At 43.1% G+C, this 16,723-nt stretch overlaps 1 protein-coding gene across 7 annotated transcripts in view; it reads left to right on the forward strand.

Moving 5' to 3' along the window:
• HERC2 (HECT and RLD domain containing E3 ubiquitin protein ligase 2) overlaps positions 1-16,723 on the forward strand; it is a 287,985-nt gene that overhangs the window by 251,330 nt on the left and 19,932 nt on the right. For all 7 annotated transcript variants that reach the window (XM_073614619.1, XM_073614626.1, XM_073614620.1 and 4 more), the window contains 3 exons: positions 3,490-3,573; positions 8,746-8,887; positions 9,774-9,968. In XM_073614619.1, coding sequence (XP_073470720.1) covers positions 3,490-3,573; positions 8,746-8,887; positions 9,774-9,968 — 421 coding nt within the window. The remainder of the gene's footprint in view (positions 1-3,489; positions 3,574-8,745; positions 8,888-9,773; positions 9,969-16,723) is intronic.

A 16,723-nucleotide genomic window follows, 5' to 3' on the forward strand; every position in this document is an offset into this window, starting at 1 on the left:
TCTTTCCGATGAGATGAGTTTTAAAATAGACGTGGTAATAAATATTTTTAGTAAACTTGACCCTGCCTCTTTTGGAGTACCCGATGACCTCTGAAACCTAGAGAGCTTTATTCTACAAAAATTCTATACAAAATATTATTTAAATTCAACCAATGTTTTTATTGATTATGAAGTTTATGCATACAATATTTAATATAAGCAGAAATTATTAAAATATCTCAGATTTTTTATTTACATGTACCCATCTTCAAATCATTTAAAAAAAATCAGCGTTCCCTTTACTGTGTGTACAATATAACTAAAGCCGGTCATACATGATTCGAAAGCTGAACCGGCCGAGGTTCGAACCGGTAATGGAATGGCTGGTTGTACCAAGTTGATCGATCAACTTTGATACAACCAGCCTGCTGGATTTGCTTATGATTATCGCAAGCGGCTGCTATAGCCGCTAGCGATGATCACTGTCTTCTCCCAGCGGGAACGGCTTCCCTGCCGGGAGAGGACCATCGCTGATTTCCCTGTCAGCACTGTCTGTGTTGATGGGGGAATCATGCAAATTTATTTTCTGCAACATGTGGTTGCAGGAAGGGGAATCGTGCAAATTTAGTTTCTTCAACTCGTGGTTGCTGGAAAGAAATTTGCACTATGGCCAGCCTAATGCCGAGTACACACGGTCGGAATTTCCGACAACAAATGTTCGATGGGAGTTTGTTGTCCGAAATTCCGACCATGTGTACGCTCCATAGGACATTTTCCGTCGGAATTTCCGACAAACAAAATTTGAGATCTGGATCTTACATTTTACGACAACAAAATCCGCTGTCGTAAATTCCGATCGTGTGTACACAATTCCGACGCAAAAAATTCCATGTATGCTCGGAATCAAGCAGAAGAGCCGCACTGGCTATTGAACTTCATTTTTCTCGGCTCGTCGTACGTGTTGTATGTCACCACGTTCTTGGCGATCGGAATTTCCGACATTTGTGTGACCGTGTATATGCAAGACAAGTTTGAGCCAACATCCGTTGGAAAAAAAAACATGGATTTTGTTGGAATTTGCGATCGTGTGTAGGGGGGCATTAGAATTCATACTTTAATGACAAGTATGCCAAACACATTATACTTATATACAGTGTTGATGCAAAGCTTGCACAAAATACTTAATCAGTAAGTCAGCTCTTTTGAATGCAAACCTGAAAATAATAACTTCTAAATATGTACCAGTCTATCTGAGTTGTCTTTTATGAGGATGGAGGGGACCAGAGGCTAAACTTGAAGGGGGTTTATTTACTAAATCTGGAGAATGCAAAATCAGGTTCACTTCTGCATTGAAACCAATCGGCTTCTAACCTCAGCTTGTTCACTTAAGCTTTGGTAATAAAACCTGGAAGCTGATTGGTTTCTATGCAGAAGTGAGCCTGATTTTGCACTCTCCAGCTTTAGTAAATAAACCCCTAAGGTTGAGCGAATAAGCCAAACGTATTGGACAATTTTTTTTTGTGGGTATAATGGAAGATGAGACCTTAGTACTTAAAGTGGAGTTCAACCCCCCCAAAAAAAAAATTAATGTACGTTAAAAAAAAAAAAAAAACATTTGGAGAAAATTATTATTTTTTTACTCGCCTCTAAATACCTGTTGCTAGGGGGTCCCTCGTAGTCTGCCTCGTTAAGCGCCTGGGCTCCTGACTTCACTTCCCTCAGAGCAGGAAGGGAGATCAGCTCTCCCCCTCCCTCTAGGCAGTCATCTGGGACACGTCACAGGTCCCAGATGACTGCGCGGCGCAGCTCGCGCATGCACAGTGGGTGCCCGGCTGTGAAGCCACAGTCGGGCACCCACAGTTACAATGACGGTGCCACCGAGCAGAGGGGGAGATGAGCGGGGCTTCGATCACCCGCATCGCTGGACCCTGGGACAGGTAAGTGTCTGATTATTAAAAGTCAGCAGCTGCAGTATTTGTAGCTGCTGACTTTTTTACTTTTTTTTTTTTTTTTAAGCGGAACTCCACTTTAAAGTGAATATGTGCTTTGCCTCTGCAGGCCAAAGCAAAAAAAGTTAACTTTACTGGGGCTCCAGCAGCTACACATACTTGCGTTCCTTTTGTTCCTCCGCAGCTCTTTTTAAGTGCTGGGAGCAAAGAGATTAAAACCTGTTTAAATTTCAAAGATTAACTCTGAGCTTACAAGGGTTTAGGCCTCTTTCCTTGCCTCCATGTTACAGGGCTGGGTGTCTGAGTAGCCAAGCACCACTGCTGCCAAGAGGGAGAAAGGGGGAAGTCGCATTATCCACAGTACCTGGTGTTCCTCTTCACTTAATGCTGTTGATGGGTGTGCTTTGTATTAAAATTAATTAGTCTAAGTGACATCTATAACCAACCAAGTTTGCCAAGATATACTAAGATTAATTGCACATTTGTTATGTTAAAAGAGTTTGTTAAAGGGTAGAGTAAGTTAACAAACTGGATTCATTAGGGGATAAAGTTTTATAGTTGGTAAGGTTGAATAGACACCAGTCTATCCAGTGCAAACTGAGAGGAGAAAAAAAGCATTTAGTGTTTGCCAGTGAGCTTTTGGAACAAGTACAAACTTTAACACAAAGATGTCAAACTTACCAAGTGGCATGTCTTGTAGTAATTGCTTGGCGTTCAGGGAACTATAGAACCTATAAGGTCTTGCAGAAGGTGTTGTATTAGAGGACAATTACTCTGAAATTGAGGAAAGGTTCAAAATATGAAAAGAGACACAAACTGACCTAAGCATTTAGGAAATCATGAGGAACAGTTTTAAAACATCTAAGTCAGTTGCAAAGGAGTAATATTGCTGCAGGAAAATAGGGGTACGATGCAGTAACCAATTAATTAATATTTTCTGCAGGCAGGTACACATTTTGGGTACATTTTAAAATTGTTTTTTTTTTTTTTTTTTAAAGGGGTTAGATAGAAATGTGGCATTTTATGACTTCAACTACATCTTCCGCTGAAGTAAAATGAGAAGTTTGTAAATTATTCTTTGATGTGGTACTACTTAATGGATCACTGATAAATCATAATAGCTTTTAATATATCACAGCCAGAGGAATCCCTTGCAAAAATTAACAGTAAACTCCTATGGAGCAATGTTTCATAAACCATGTTTTAGTTAAATTCATAAATCATTCATACTTTTTTTTTTTTTTTCCTCCCCCACTTGACTTTATTTTAAAAAGCAAAGTAGCCTATTTAAAATTAAATTACTAAACTTCCAAAGTATAGACTTAAAAAGCTCATCTGTTATATAGAAAAGAACTATAATATAGAAGGGAATTAAAGCTATTATAGAGTTAATAGTTCCACACCTGTGTAAAATATAAAGTATGCCAATGATAATAAAATGCACCATAATGTTGTAGATATAGGTCTACATGTTGGAATGGTAAAAAAAGTAAAAGAGTAACGCACATAAGTGGTCAGTCTTCTATGAATTTAGCTTGACTTTGAAATTTCAATTTGCTAGGAAGCTGCATTCCGTAAAGTTGTTCAGGCAACAATGGTACGAGACCGCCAGCATGGTCCAGTGGTTGAATTAAACCGGATACAGGTACGTTTGTGTATTGTCTGTCTGTTTCCTAAGCACTTTAATGTTTTTGTCATTCACATATTTTGTGGTATTGCTGTGCTTGACTTGGCTTTCGAAGACCCACTCCCTGGGCACCCCCCCCCCCCCCCCCCAATAAAAACCCTACCCCACTTTGTTAATCCTCAGTTTTTTGCTAGTGTTTTAAGGTGATGAACCTCTTCCCCCTTCACAGAGAAATCACTGTTAACTATTTTTTTTACATCTTTCTTTATTTTATCTTCGAGTTCTTTAATCAACTCCTCACTGCCTTCTAACTTCACAAATAGAAGCAATGCATCAGGATCGGCACAACCTTGGTAAACCTTGGGCATTATACCCAGGCCCCACGCTGTGAAGATGGCCTATAATGTTGCTTCGAGTGCTAGATCCTGCATGGATACTTATTTTGGCAGTTAGTGCAATGCGTGTATAGCCGCAGGGTGCTATACAGATTTATGGCTGTGATCCATCCATATTGAACCCAGTCCTTGAAGAGCCCTTCCTAATACTTCACACAGACCAGGCTGTCTTGCGCCCAAGACTATCCTTTCTTCCCAAGGTGCTCTCCGTCTTCCACCTCAGTGAGGACCATCCTTATGCCCTTGATGAAAGCATACTAAGGAAATCTCTCTTCATTTCCCAGACATAGAGCCATTTGAAATCTGACCGCTAGAGCTTACGCTCTCAAAGCACAAGTCTCCCGTTGTGCTTTAATGCACCTATTCCACCAGATCAGTGGGAGTATCCTGGGAATTTTGGCACCAGACCTCAGTAGCCCAGCTGTGTAGGGTCACCACCTGGTCTTTTCTTCATGCCTCTTTAGGGTTCTCCCAGCTGGATGTCCAATCTTCTGCAGATGCAGCTTTGGGCCACAAGGTTTTTGCAGCGGCACTTTGAAGTTGCGTCGTCCTGACCCTTCTTGAGCCTGTTGGCACAGTTCTGTTTACCTAGTTGTCCACCCTTCTCATTTATTGCTTGTGGACATCCCATGGTCTGCCTTTGTCCTGTACTATACGATTAATATCAGAGGAATTTTGACTTGCCTGTAAATGCCACATCTTGGAATACAAGCCACAGGCCACCATCCCTTCCATTTCTTGGTTACTCTGCATTGCTTGCTACAAAATGAAGAACTCACTGAGTGGGGTAGGGTTATAGGGGAAGCATCCAGGGTCACATGTTCTTGAATGTTTTACCAGTGTCCAGTTTCCTGAAGTTATGAGCCTATAAGCCAGTATCTATGAATACTTGCCCGTTTCCTGTACTGTACTTCAAGATATGGAAGCCGTATGTTGAAAAATAGCCAGTGCAATAACTTAAGTCTAAATGCTCATAGGCTTACATTATGAGAGCACTGAAGTGTAATTTGTAAATTTGTGCTTCATCGCATTCATGGCTTTATTGTGACTTTTTTTGTTTTATAGCAGACTATTACAGTATATACTTAGGAACTATTCCCTTGTTTCCTTTCAAGTACCGTTCATTGAAAATGACACTGTCAGTTTAAAAAAAAAAGCAGCTAGCATGTTTAAAACACATGCAACTTGAGGTTCCTGCGGGGGCGAGGGTGGTAAGTGATGATTAGGAAGGAACTTTAACTCACTAAATAAGTTAGGGGATTAGTGTCAGATACCGAACTTCAACTGGTACATATGATCTGGGACCTGCTAAAGAACAAAGCAGTTAAAGGCTAAATATAGCAAGGGGACAATACTATTCACTTAAGGAACAACTTGCACATGTAATCTGAAACATGCGGGGTCACCTGCACCCAGGCCGAGCGCCAGGAGAGCTACCTCCCTGACGAAACGGCCCAGATGCCAGCGAGCCCGCCGGAGGGCAGGCCATCCAGGAAGGAGGAAGGCAATCCCCTGCGGGGAGGGGATAGCGACCTGGGGAGGAAAAAAAATAAAACAGTCATTGCAAATATACACTTCAACTTTGGAAAATAACCATGCATAAACAAAGTGTTCCTCCAGGATTGGGCCTGTCATCTGTAAAAATAGATCAAGGAGGGCATTATTAGCCATGGCAGTTTTCAGGCTGGCCGTTGTTTGGGATTCTTACGGGGGGGGAGTCAGGGGGTTGTCCCCGCCTCTTCACAGGAACCCTTTGCCAGCTGGTCGATGGGGGAGGAGGAGGGGGGATGATATCCCAACATGGGAGGTTTGGAATGGGGAGGTTGAGAGTCTCACAAAAGAAACGAATGTCCTCGGGTACTCGACGCATCGCCGTCTTTCCAGTATGTGTAGCCGTCAGGCTGAAGGGGAATCCCCACGGTAGGTGATGACATTATTCTGCAGCGAGTGAAGGAGCGTTTGAAGTAGCCTACGTTTCTGTAAGGTGATCCAGGATAGATCAGGAAAGAGTTGAATTGGAGTGCCATCCACAAGGATGGGTTTAATCACCCGGGCTTTGCGCATGATGTCCTCCTTTAAAGCGAATGAGTGCACTCTGCAGATTACATCTCTAGGTTTGGACGCTTAGTCTTTAGGCATCAAAGCTCATTGGGCCCTGTCCATTTCGATGTGTGTGGAAGCAGGGACACCCAGCAAGTTGTTGAAGATTGTTTGGAGGACCAATCGCAGATACTCTGGACCAGAAGACTCTGGGAGACCCCGAATCCTGATATTGTTGCAGCGGTTGCGATTGTCCAAGTCTTCCAAGTGGCGTTGCATGTCACGGAGCATAAAGTGGTCTTCTGTCTGTTGGGATTGGACTCGATGGACAGTGAGCTTAGTGGCTTGCCAGTCCTCATCTAGATCATCCACCTGAGTGGCCAGCTGATGGAAGTCCGCTTGCAGAGTTTTAATCTCACTACGACAGGCATCTTTGACCTCAGAGATCAGCAGCCTAAAGTCATCTTTGGTGGGTAGTGAGTGTAGTTGTTCCCGCCAGGAGACCGTTCATCCACTGTAAGAATGGATGGTATTCTGGGCAGAGCCTGATGGTGGCCTAGAGCCTGCGAGGGCAAGGCACATGGTTCGAACCATTTCTGGTCCTCCATTTGTATTGGTGGTTCTGGGGGGAGCAGGGGAGGGCAGGAGCTCCGGGTGGACCGCGGTTGAGCAAGTGGTGCTGGATTCGCAGGAGCGAAGCAGTCTCTGTGGCTTTGGTGGGCCTGGGACTGAAGATGGGGTCTGGGTTGCAGGAGATATAGGTCGCAGGCGTGGCAGGGATTGCGAGCGGCCCAATGTGGGGGGGGGGAGTCCCCAATGTTGGAAGGCCGGTGGACTGCCCCGAAGGGAGAGCGAGTCAAGTACAGGGCCATTAGAGGGTGAGGGGACAGGAGAAGGAATCACCCGCGGAGCGTTACCCGACGTCTTGCCAGCAAGATGGCAGCGGTTGTTCCCCATGGTGTGGTGGAGATGGGCCTTGCAGAGTTGGCAGGGTTGATGTGCGTGCGGCGGGTCTGCTGCGGGTTGACATACCGCTCGAGACAGTGTCCGTGGAACCCGCTGTAGCTGTCCACATCGTCCCCAGAGGAGGAGATGGCTGTGTGGCACGCTGCAGTGCCATGATGTCTGTCTCCCGCGTGGCGGATCCCGGGAGCGAGGAGAAGTAGGACTGGATCAGGGGACCTTGTGGATTGTGTCCCGCACCCCTGTTTCTGTGATCTGCTGGCTCGATTTCTGCCCATCGTTGTGAAGCTGTGTCCGTTAGCAGCTTCGCTGGAGCAGGTCTGTGGAGCAGGGAGATCACACGTCCATCGTGCTCAGCATCCGGCCACACCCCGTTGGTCCTTTTCTGTATGCATATGTTTATTATTCAGGTTTTTGTTATTTTTTTTTTTTCATGTCCTTTTGGTTCTTGTTTAAAACTGATCCATTCAATAGAAAGACGATTAAAGCAGTTGTATACCCGCTGACACTTTTTTTTTTTTTTTTATACCCCTGTAAGGCAAAAGGCATAATGAGCTAGTATGCACCGCATCTAACCGGAGCACCTTCTTCCACATGTTTTCTGTGACCCCACATGGCTTCTCACAAACTGCAATCGGGACATCTTCTGGCTTTCTTTAAACAATGGCTTTCTTCTTGCCATTCTTCCATAAAGGCCAGATTTCTGGAGTGCTCGATTAATCGTTGTCCTGTGGACAGATTTTCCCACTTAAGCTGTGGGTCTCTGCAGCTCCTCCAGAGTTATCATGGGCCTCTTGGCTGCTTCTCTGTATAATGCTCGCCTTACCCGGCCTGTCAGTTTAGGTGGACGGCCATGTCTTGGTAGGTTTGCAGCTGTGCCATACTTGAATAGTGCTCTGTGAGATGTTCAAAGCTTGGGATATTTTTTTATAACCTAACCTTGCTTTTAAACTTCACAACTTTATCCCTGACCTGTCTGGTGTGTTCATTGGCCTTCGTGATGCTGTTTGTTCACTAAGGTTCTCTAACAAACCTCCTGAGGGCTTTACAGAACAGCTGTATTTATACTGAGGTTAAATTACACACAGGTGGACTCTATTTACTAATTAGATGACTTCTGAAGGCAATTGGTTCCACTAGATTTCAGTTAGGGGTATCAGAGTAAAGGGGGCTGAATACAAATGCATGCCACACTTTGTAAAAAATGTTGAAAACCATATATTTTAAAATATCATTTACCTTCCACTTCACTATTACCGGTATGTGCCACTCTGTTTTGGTCTATCACTTTAAATCCCAATAAAATACATTTACAAAATTGGTTGTAAAATGACAAAATGTGGAAAATTGGGATATGCATACTTTTGGGCACTGTATATGCATGTTGTGGTGCATGAGTATTAGGGTGCCTTTATGCACCAAATATTAAAAACTTTAAAAAAATCACACACACCTGCACTACAGCACGCAGGTGTGCACTGTGTTGTGTAAAATATTGTGTGTGCGTGGTTTTTTTTTTTTTTGTGTGTTGAGGTGCAATAAGAGTCCATTCAAAATGGGTGAGCTGCCTTACCACAGTGTGCTACAACTCGTGAACCCACATGCATTAATGCATACAAAGGTGTGAAGGGACCCCAAAACAAAAAATGGGCAACATACTATATGGTGACTATGCATTGATCTTTTTTTTGAGCTTTTCTGGTTCCATTATGTATTAAACAATGGATTTAGAGTCATATTATTTTTGACAACTGACTGATCTTGCAAGTGTTCTTTACTTTTGTTTTACTAGGTCAAACGCTCAAGGAGTAAAGGAGGTTTGGCAGGACCAGATGGTACCAAATCTGTCTTTGGCCAGATGTGTGCAAAAATGACTTCTTTTAGTCCTGACAGCCTTCTGCTACCTCATCGCGTCTGGAAGGTCAAATTTGTTGGTAATGACTGTTTGGAAATTTAATTACTAGTAATTTGAAAGCAAAAAGCAGGGGAGGGGAGAGAGAGCGCCACTGTCTAAGTGTAGTAGTAGTGTGAGAATCAATAGAAAAATAAAATGGATGATAACTACTGCACTCACACATGAATAGACAAAGCATATCAATACTTTCTGTAAACACATCACCATATCGCAGCTTCTTAAAGATTTTCTGATGGATATGGAACGACAGGAAAAAGTGCAAGAATGCACCACTCTCAGTGTAGTATTAACAGGACATTAGTAGTATTAAGGACAGTGTGCAAAAATATTAAGAGATGCACTCGCATGATGATTATGGAACACAGGCATTACTTAAGGTATCCAGCAGATGACAACCATTTAGTTGCTCGATACCTGCTGGATACCTTTAATATATATATATATATATATATATATATATATATATATATATATATATATATTTATTATTATTAAATTATTTTAAAACTTTTACTTTTTAAAGGTACGCACAAGAGATGCAGTCTTTGGGGTCATATTTGCTATTGATCATTACTAGTAATTATTTAGTATATAGTTTTAATGTTTCAATAAAGTTCATGGACTGCAAATGATCTGAGGACATATATAGTGGCATACAGTGTATGTATAGTTCAACAAACATTCAAAGCGTATTTGTTTTGTGAGTTGTTTTTTGTCCACAAAATTAAAATTCTGTATTTGTTGTTATGCTACATCTTATTCGATTTGGGAAGCTACAAAGGCTTTCTTCTATGCAGTCTGCATATATTTGTATTGTGATGTTTTCATTGAAACAGTAGTAGTGTGAAACAGATGGAGTGTATTTTACCAGATCTGGCTGATGTCTATAAATTTTTATTTTCTAGGTGAGTCTGTGGATGATTGTGGTGGTGGTTACAGTGAATCCATTGCAGAAATGTGTGAAGAACTTCAGAATGGCCTCACTCCTCTTCTCATTGTGACACCTAATGGACGGGATGAGTCTGGGGCTAATCGAGACTGCTTCCTATTAAATCCAGCAGCCAAGACACCTCTTCACATGAACATGTTTAGATTTTTAGGTAAGTACATTGTTTCATATACCCTGTTTTTTTAATTTTTTTTTTTTTTTTTGTTGTCGCCAGCCATAAATGCCCTAGTGTCATACTCCCAAGAGAAGCAGCAAAGTTGCTCCCCTGATCATGTGACATGTTCAGGTCTGGGAATTGGCTGTTAGACCCAAGCACTATCACATGGAAGAGGTCACATGTCCTCTCTTACCCAGAAGCACCTGGTATTGTCAGCTGCAATGAAGACAGAAGTGACAGAACACTGACAAGATGAGTATCAGAGATTCAGGGAGGGGGGTGCAAAGACATGCACTGTGTCTCTTTAAAGGAACCAGTAAGCCATGTCTCACTTCCATCACAAATCTAAAAAAAATATAGGATTCTTGTAGTTACCTTAAAATACTTTTTCTTCAAGTCCATTGAAGGACATGGGAAGTCTTAAACTTTGGATTACACTTCCACCTACAGGAACCCTGGCAAACAAATAAATATAGGCCGGCCCAGGATATCACCCCTCCTACTACCAGCATATCTAAGTTTTAAAGCAATGTGGTACCAAAAGCATGATAGTAAATGCTGTGGAACTGAGACCTGTGTGTCCCTCAGTTCTTGTCCATTGAATAACAACAGGTTTAAACCTTCGAGATTCCCAAAGCAGTCCAAATGAGGGGTGGGTAACACAGCAAATAACTACAAAACAGCGCCATATAACAGGAACCAAGGACTGTCTGCAGCTCAACGAGCAATCTGAAGAACCTGACACCCAAAACTGGCTTTAAAAGAAGGTGGAAAACATGTGTCATATGTATAGACCAGGAAAGGAGGAAACCTGATTCTTGAGGCAATAAGCTCACACATTGGTCTGTCTGAGCCACCTAAAAATAGAATGAAGAGCTGAAGTACCCTTCCTAGTTGTATTAAAGTTAACAAAAACTGATTTTGTCTTGTGGAAATTGGCAGAGAGAGATACTTAAACCAATAAAACCACATCTAGAGTGCAGAGAGACATTTTCTTCTGGTGAACTGGATATACACTGTCCTGATTAAGGTGAAATTCAAAGACCATGTTGGATAGAAAGTAAATGTCTAGGCCTCAAAACCACCTTACCCCTATGTAGGACCAAAAAGGGTTCCTTGAAGGATAAAGTGACCAACTCAGACACTCATCTAGCTGAAATGACCATACCAGGGAAAACTACCTGATGTGTGTCTGAGCAATAAGAGTGTTGACTCTGATAAGTTGTGAAGTATCAAAAGTATCGAATTCTAGCAGAGGAATGGGGAACTTGGCCACATGGGGAGATCCTAAATCAGTCGTTCAAAGAAGGGAGTGTTCGGACCGCCCTCAGGCAAGGCATAGTCAAACCCGTCCTAAAGAAACCCAACCTCGACCCCAAAGACCCTAACTACCGCAGACCGGTAACAAGCCTTACCACTATATCCACGATTATGGCGAAAGCAGTAGTACAACAGCTACAGCTCCATCTGGACACACAAACTCTTGGACCTACTTCAATCAGGCTTCCGCCCAGGCCATAGCACAGAAACTGCACTTCTCAAAATATGGGACGACGCCCTCGAAGCAGCAGATGACGGAGAATCCTGTCTCCTGGTACTACTGGACCTCAGTGCAGCGTTCGACACAGTGGACCATAATTCCCTACACATCCGCATCACAGATGTAGCAGGTGTCACAGAGGCAGATCTTCCTTGGTTCGCCTCCTTCTTAAAAAATTTGTTCTGACAGTAAAACTAGGAGCCTTCACATCTGAAACGCGTGCAATTTCTTATGGAGTCCCTCAAGGAACACCCTTATCACCTGTGCTCTTCAACATCTACATCCGTCCACTCCTCAATATCAGAAAATCGGACCTATGCTTCCACTCATACGTCGATGACACTCAACTCTACTTTCGCATCACTGGACAAAAAGACCAATACCAAGGACTAGAAAAATGCCTCACACTGATAGATGACTGGATGACCACGAGCTCCCTCAAACTCAATGGATCCAAAACAGAGCTTCTTCTCCTTCAAGCAAACCGAAACACAAAAACTAAGACCCCATGGACACCACCCACCATCCTTGGACAGACAATCTCCGCAAGCACCAAAGCCAAAAGTCTCTGAGTCATCTTTAAATCAGATGTCGTTGGCCGCAAAAATAGGATCAGTAGTCAGCGGATCTCACCATCTTCTCCGCCTGCTACGTGGACTCGTCCCCTTCATTCCAGAAGAGGACAAAGCAGCAGTAGTTGGAACGATAATCAATTCCCGACTCGACTACGCAAACTCCCTCCTACATAGGACTACCTAAATACCAGATTGCATGCCTACAAGTCATCCAAAATACAGCAGCAAGACTAGTAACAGGAAAAAACCCTGGGAATCCATCTCCCCATCCCTGAGGACCCTACACTGGCTAACCGTAAAGGATCGGATCACATTCAAGACCCTCTGCCTCACCCACAAATGCACGCAAGGAAACGCTCCGCAATACCTATGCGAGAAAATAAAACACTACACACCCAATCAAAGTCTCCGATCAACTAACCAAAACCTCCTCCTCATACCCAAGTCCCGCTACAAATCAAAGGGAGAACGAAGATTTGCAGTCCAAGGTGCACGGCTTTGGAACGATGTACCCACTAGCATCCGCATGGAAGAAAACCATCAGGCCTTCAGAAAAAAACTCAAGACCCACCTCTTCTTCTAAGAAGCAGGATAACACAGGACGGATCAAGCTCCTTGAGGCGATTCAGTTCACATTTGTATCGCTATACAAGTCATTCGTTCATCCTTTCCACAAATATTTTGATTAAAGAGTTTTGTAGGCAACGGTCTCTGAAAAAGAAAGGCAAAAGTGGATGTGCCTCTTTAAAGGTATAAACCTTGCAGCAAATAAACTTCTTAGCCCTCAGCATGTTGGAGATGACACTTGCAGATGCCTCTCTCCCGCATCACCTGGGCTTTAACAGCTATGTCATTAAATCCAGGGACTGAGAAGCCAGGTGGTAAATCTGTCTTTAGGACAGGAAAATCCAGACTATCCCATGCCCATGGTATGTTTGAGAGAAGTCTTACTAGTTTGGCATACCACATACTTCTGGGCCAATCCAGGCTATTAAAACCACAAAAATGCCCTCCATCCTTCAAATCTAATGCTTCCGCCAGCAGATCACTGGACCTTGGCCAGTAGATCCCTCTCCTGCATCCAGGTGCTGCTGGCTAAGAAAATCTTCCCTCCAGTTGCCTATGCCAGGAATGTATATGGCACACAGAGATGGAACACGTTGTTCTGCCCAGGATTCACTATACCACCTTTGTCACAGCAAAGACTTCTGGCTCCTCCCTGATGATTGATGTACACCACTGCCGTGGTGTTTGACAGAGTCCAGGGCAGATGACCTGATAGGATGGTCCAGCACTAGAAAGACAGCCAAATCGTCAAATTCCAGGATGTTTATTGGAAGACAAGATTTCTCCAATGTACAAGTCCCTTGAACCGACCGTGTCCCGACATTCATAGTCTGTATCTTCCAAAACATTAGAAAGGAATGATGTCTCCCAAACTAATTAGTCTGTCAAGCGACAGAACTGACTTGTTCCACATTGGCCTATGTCCCCAGCACACATTAATCTTCTACAATAAACACTTGTTCAGCATGTCATACGCCAGGGGTCCCTTTAAGAGTCACTTTACCTGATAAAAAACTCTGGGTGCTTTTGAAACCTTGTGCTTTGCTGTATGGCATACTGATGCACTTCAGTTTGTGTGTTTTAGTGTAGATTAAGATATACTGGAAACGTATTTTTATTTGTTATTTTAATTTTTTAGAGGGTTGGTGTGGCACTATCCACAAGTGCTCCAGAACCCTAAAATTGGGTCTGTACTGGTCTGGGGTGTAATGGAGATATGTCTACAATGACAATGCCACATTGCAGATTTCATGAATGAAATGAGGCAAAACAGACTTTCCTCGAAGGTGGCATCCATCAGACCCAAGACTCTCAAGAGCAGAGAGCCAGACAGATTCTGGACTGGAGGACATAACCCTGGGACTGGAGCGTCTAACATTTCTTCTAATATAAAAGTGCTGGCCTGGGAAGTGTCCAGGAGTTGGTGACAACCTAAGGTTCAAAATGCATCTGAATCTCCAACTTCTGGACAGTCATTGACACGCCTCCAAAGCCCTAATTGTCTGCTAGCTTGAGATTGGGCCATCCAAGTAGCCCACTCTTGGATGGCCCAAGAGTGGGGGGGATCTTGAGAGCATAAGCAGCTAGCTTCTTGGTGAACCTCTTAGAAGCAGAGGACAGGCCGAATGGAAGGGCTACAATCTGGTAGTGCAGGGGCACCACTGCAAAGTGCAGGAAGCCCTGATATGCCAGAAAAATTGGTACATATAAATAAGTATTCTTAATGTCCACCAAGGCATAAAATACCTTTGATCCAATGAAGCAATAACAGATCTTGCCAATTACTTGCAGGTTTTATGGGGAGAAATGTACAGTATGCATTTAAGGCTTTGCAATGCTTAATGGGGCTACTGCCTCTTTTGAGCTTGGGAATGGTGAACAGTTTGGAGTAAAACCCTGTAAAATGTTCTGCAGCAGGGACTGGGAAAATTACCCTTTGTTTCAAAAACCCAGACCATGCAAGTGATTTGAAATCGTCCATGTGTTAATGAGATGCAAGAAGATTGCATTTGAGAAAGTAAAGAGGAGGTAGTGAACTATACTCTAGCTTGTAGCCCTAGGACACCACCACTTGCTCTGATCCGGAATGCAAGATCTCCAAGCATCCATAAAAGCCAGTATATGCCTCCCACCCTATAATGTGGGGGTACACCTTCATGTTGGGAAGGGCTTGTCTGTAAATTTGTATTGCCTGGTCCTGTGTGTAGGAGGAGAGAAAAGCTTTGGGGGTAGGGTTGCCACCTCATCCCTTTAAAACTGAACATGTATTCATTACACAGGTTCTTGCGGCTAATTTAATGCAGATAATCCCAAGTGAGTTTAGTTACCACTTTAATCAGCAACAGAACCTGTGTAATTAACATGTTCGGTTTTAAAGGGATGAGGTGGCAACCCTGTTTGATGGTCTCGGGTGAAGTAAAGTGAAAGGGACACTTCTCTAAGGAGTGGTAGGAGACTCCTTGGCCTGTTGCTTAGGCTTTTTCTGCTGGGGAGGTGAGAAAGCGTATCCTTGGTAGCATCCTATGTAGACACCCAGTGTAGATCCAAATTCAAATAGACTGTGCACTTTGTAAGTGCAGTTGCAGTCTGCAAGCTTAGTTGCACTCATTTTTTCTAGTGCTTTGTAAATGTGGTAAATCTCTGTTGATTTCCATCATCCAATCATGTGCACGCAAAAATGCTTTTTTTCATTTTCCTTGCACCTGATTTAGTACCCTTTACAAAGTGTAGCTGTACCGCATTACGTTTACTAAGAAAATGAGTGCAACTAAACTTGCACAGTCTGTTTGTCTTTAGTAAATCAACCCCGTTGTCTCAATAAGGCCAGGCAGAGTAAAGGCTTTTTGCAGGTGCACTGACAGAAGACCAATGCAAGACTGTAAGCATGAAATTTAGGAAGCCATCACTGTTAAAATTCAATGCCAAAGACATTTGGTCCATGTGATTTATGATCTCTAGATTAATGGCGGCATTACTCTCAACACACTTAGTGTTGCTAAACCCACAACAGTAAAATCAGTCTGTATATGCAGTAAAGCATGCTTGTTATACTCGCTGTGGAACCTAAGGGGTAAATCTGCACATTGTGTAAAACGGCTGTTTAATCCTGTCCTCTCTGATCCTCCCCTTCTTCCACAGTCCCCAATCCATCTCCTGATAATACAGAGCCTTGGGGGCACTCTGCCCATGCTCGTTTGGTGTGTATTGCTAGAGAGATTTTTTTTTTTTTTTTTTATGGGAGGCTGCATGTGATTGGCACAGGACCAAATCCACACTGTCCAGACAGAGGGTCAGGGGTCATGCAGCCTCATAGGACAGTGAGAGGAGAATTAAAACTCCTCCTTCAAACTTTAACCAGTGCTTGGCCAGACGCTGATAGAAGTCACAAGACTGCTATGTACTGCTGAAAAAAGGTATTTAGCCGTTTATATTTACTGAAATAATTGCATTTCCATATTCTGTGTGCCGTGGGACAATATTTCTCAACTCCAATCCTCAAGTACCCCCAACAGGTCATGTTTTTAGGCTTTCCGTTCTTTTGCACAGGTGATTTGATCAGTTTCACTGCCTTAGTAATTACCACAGCCGTTTCATCTGAGGGAAATCCTGAAAACATGACCTGTTGGGGTACTTGAGGACTGGAGTGAAGAAACATTGCTGTGGGAGACAGTGAATGCAGTGTCCTGGGTTTAATAACATTTTAAGGGTCCCAGTCAGCCAAGATCAGGCACAAGAGGACTATTGCCAGATCCAAGTGCTGCAAGGGGGAGCCTGCCAAAAAGAACATGGCCCTAGATCTTCCTTGCTCTTGTCATAGGGTATTTTGAGGACATCCTTAACCAAAATGGTAAGCTCCTTCTTTTTTTTTTTTTTTTTTTTTTTTTTTTTTTAGTAAAACTCTGGGCAGAAAAACTTTTCTCTAAATATATTCCTCAACTGCCACAAAGAATATAAATCCATTTTATGTGCCCCATATACCTTTACAGACCCGAATATTACCTTGTAAAAGGAGAGCAGTAAGGTCATGTCATCACTATGCTGTACATAAGACTGCAGAGAGCAGATAT

This window comes from Aquarana catesbeiana, linkage group LG02, assembly GCF_042186555.1.
Source record: "Aquarana catesbeiana isolate 2022-GZ linkage group LG02, ASM4218655v1, whole genome shotgun sequence".
Taxonomy (NCBI): Eukaryota; Metazoa; Chordata; class Amphibia; order Anura; family Ranidae; genus Aquarana; species Aquarana catesbeiana.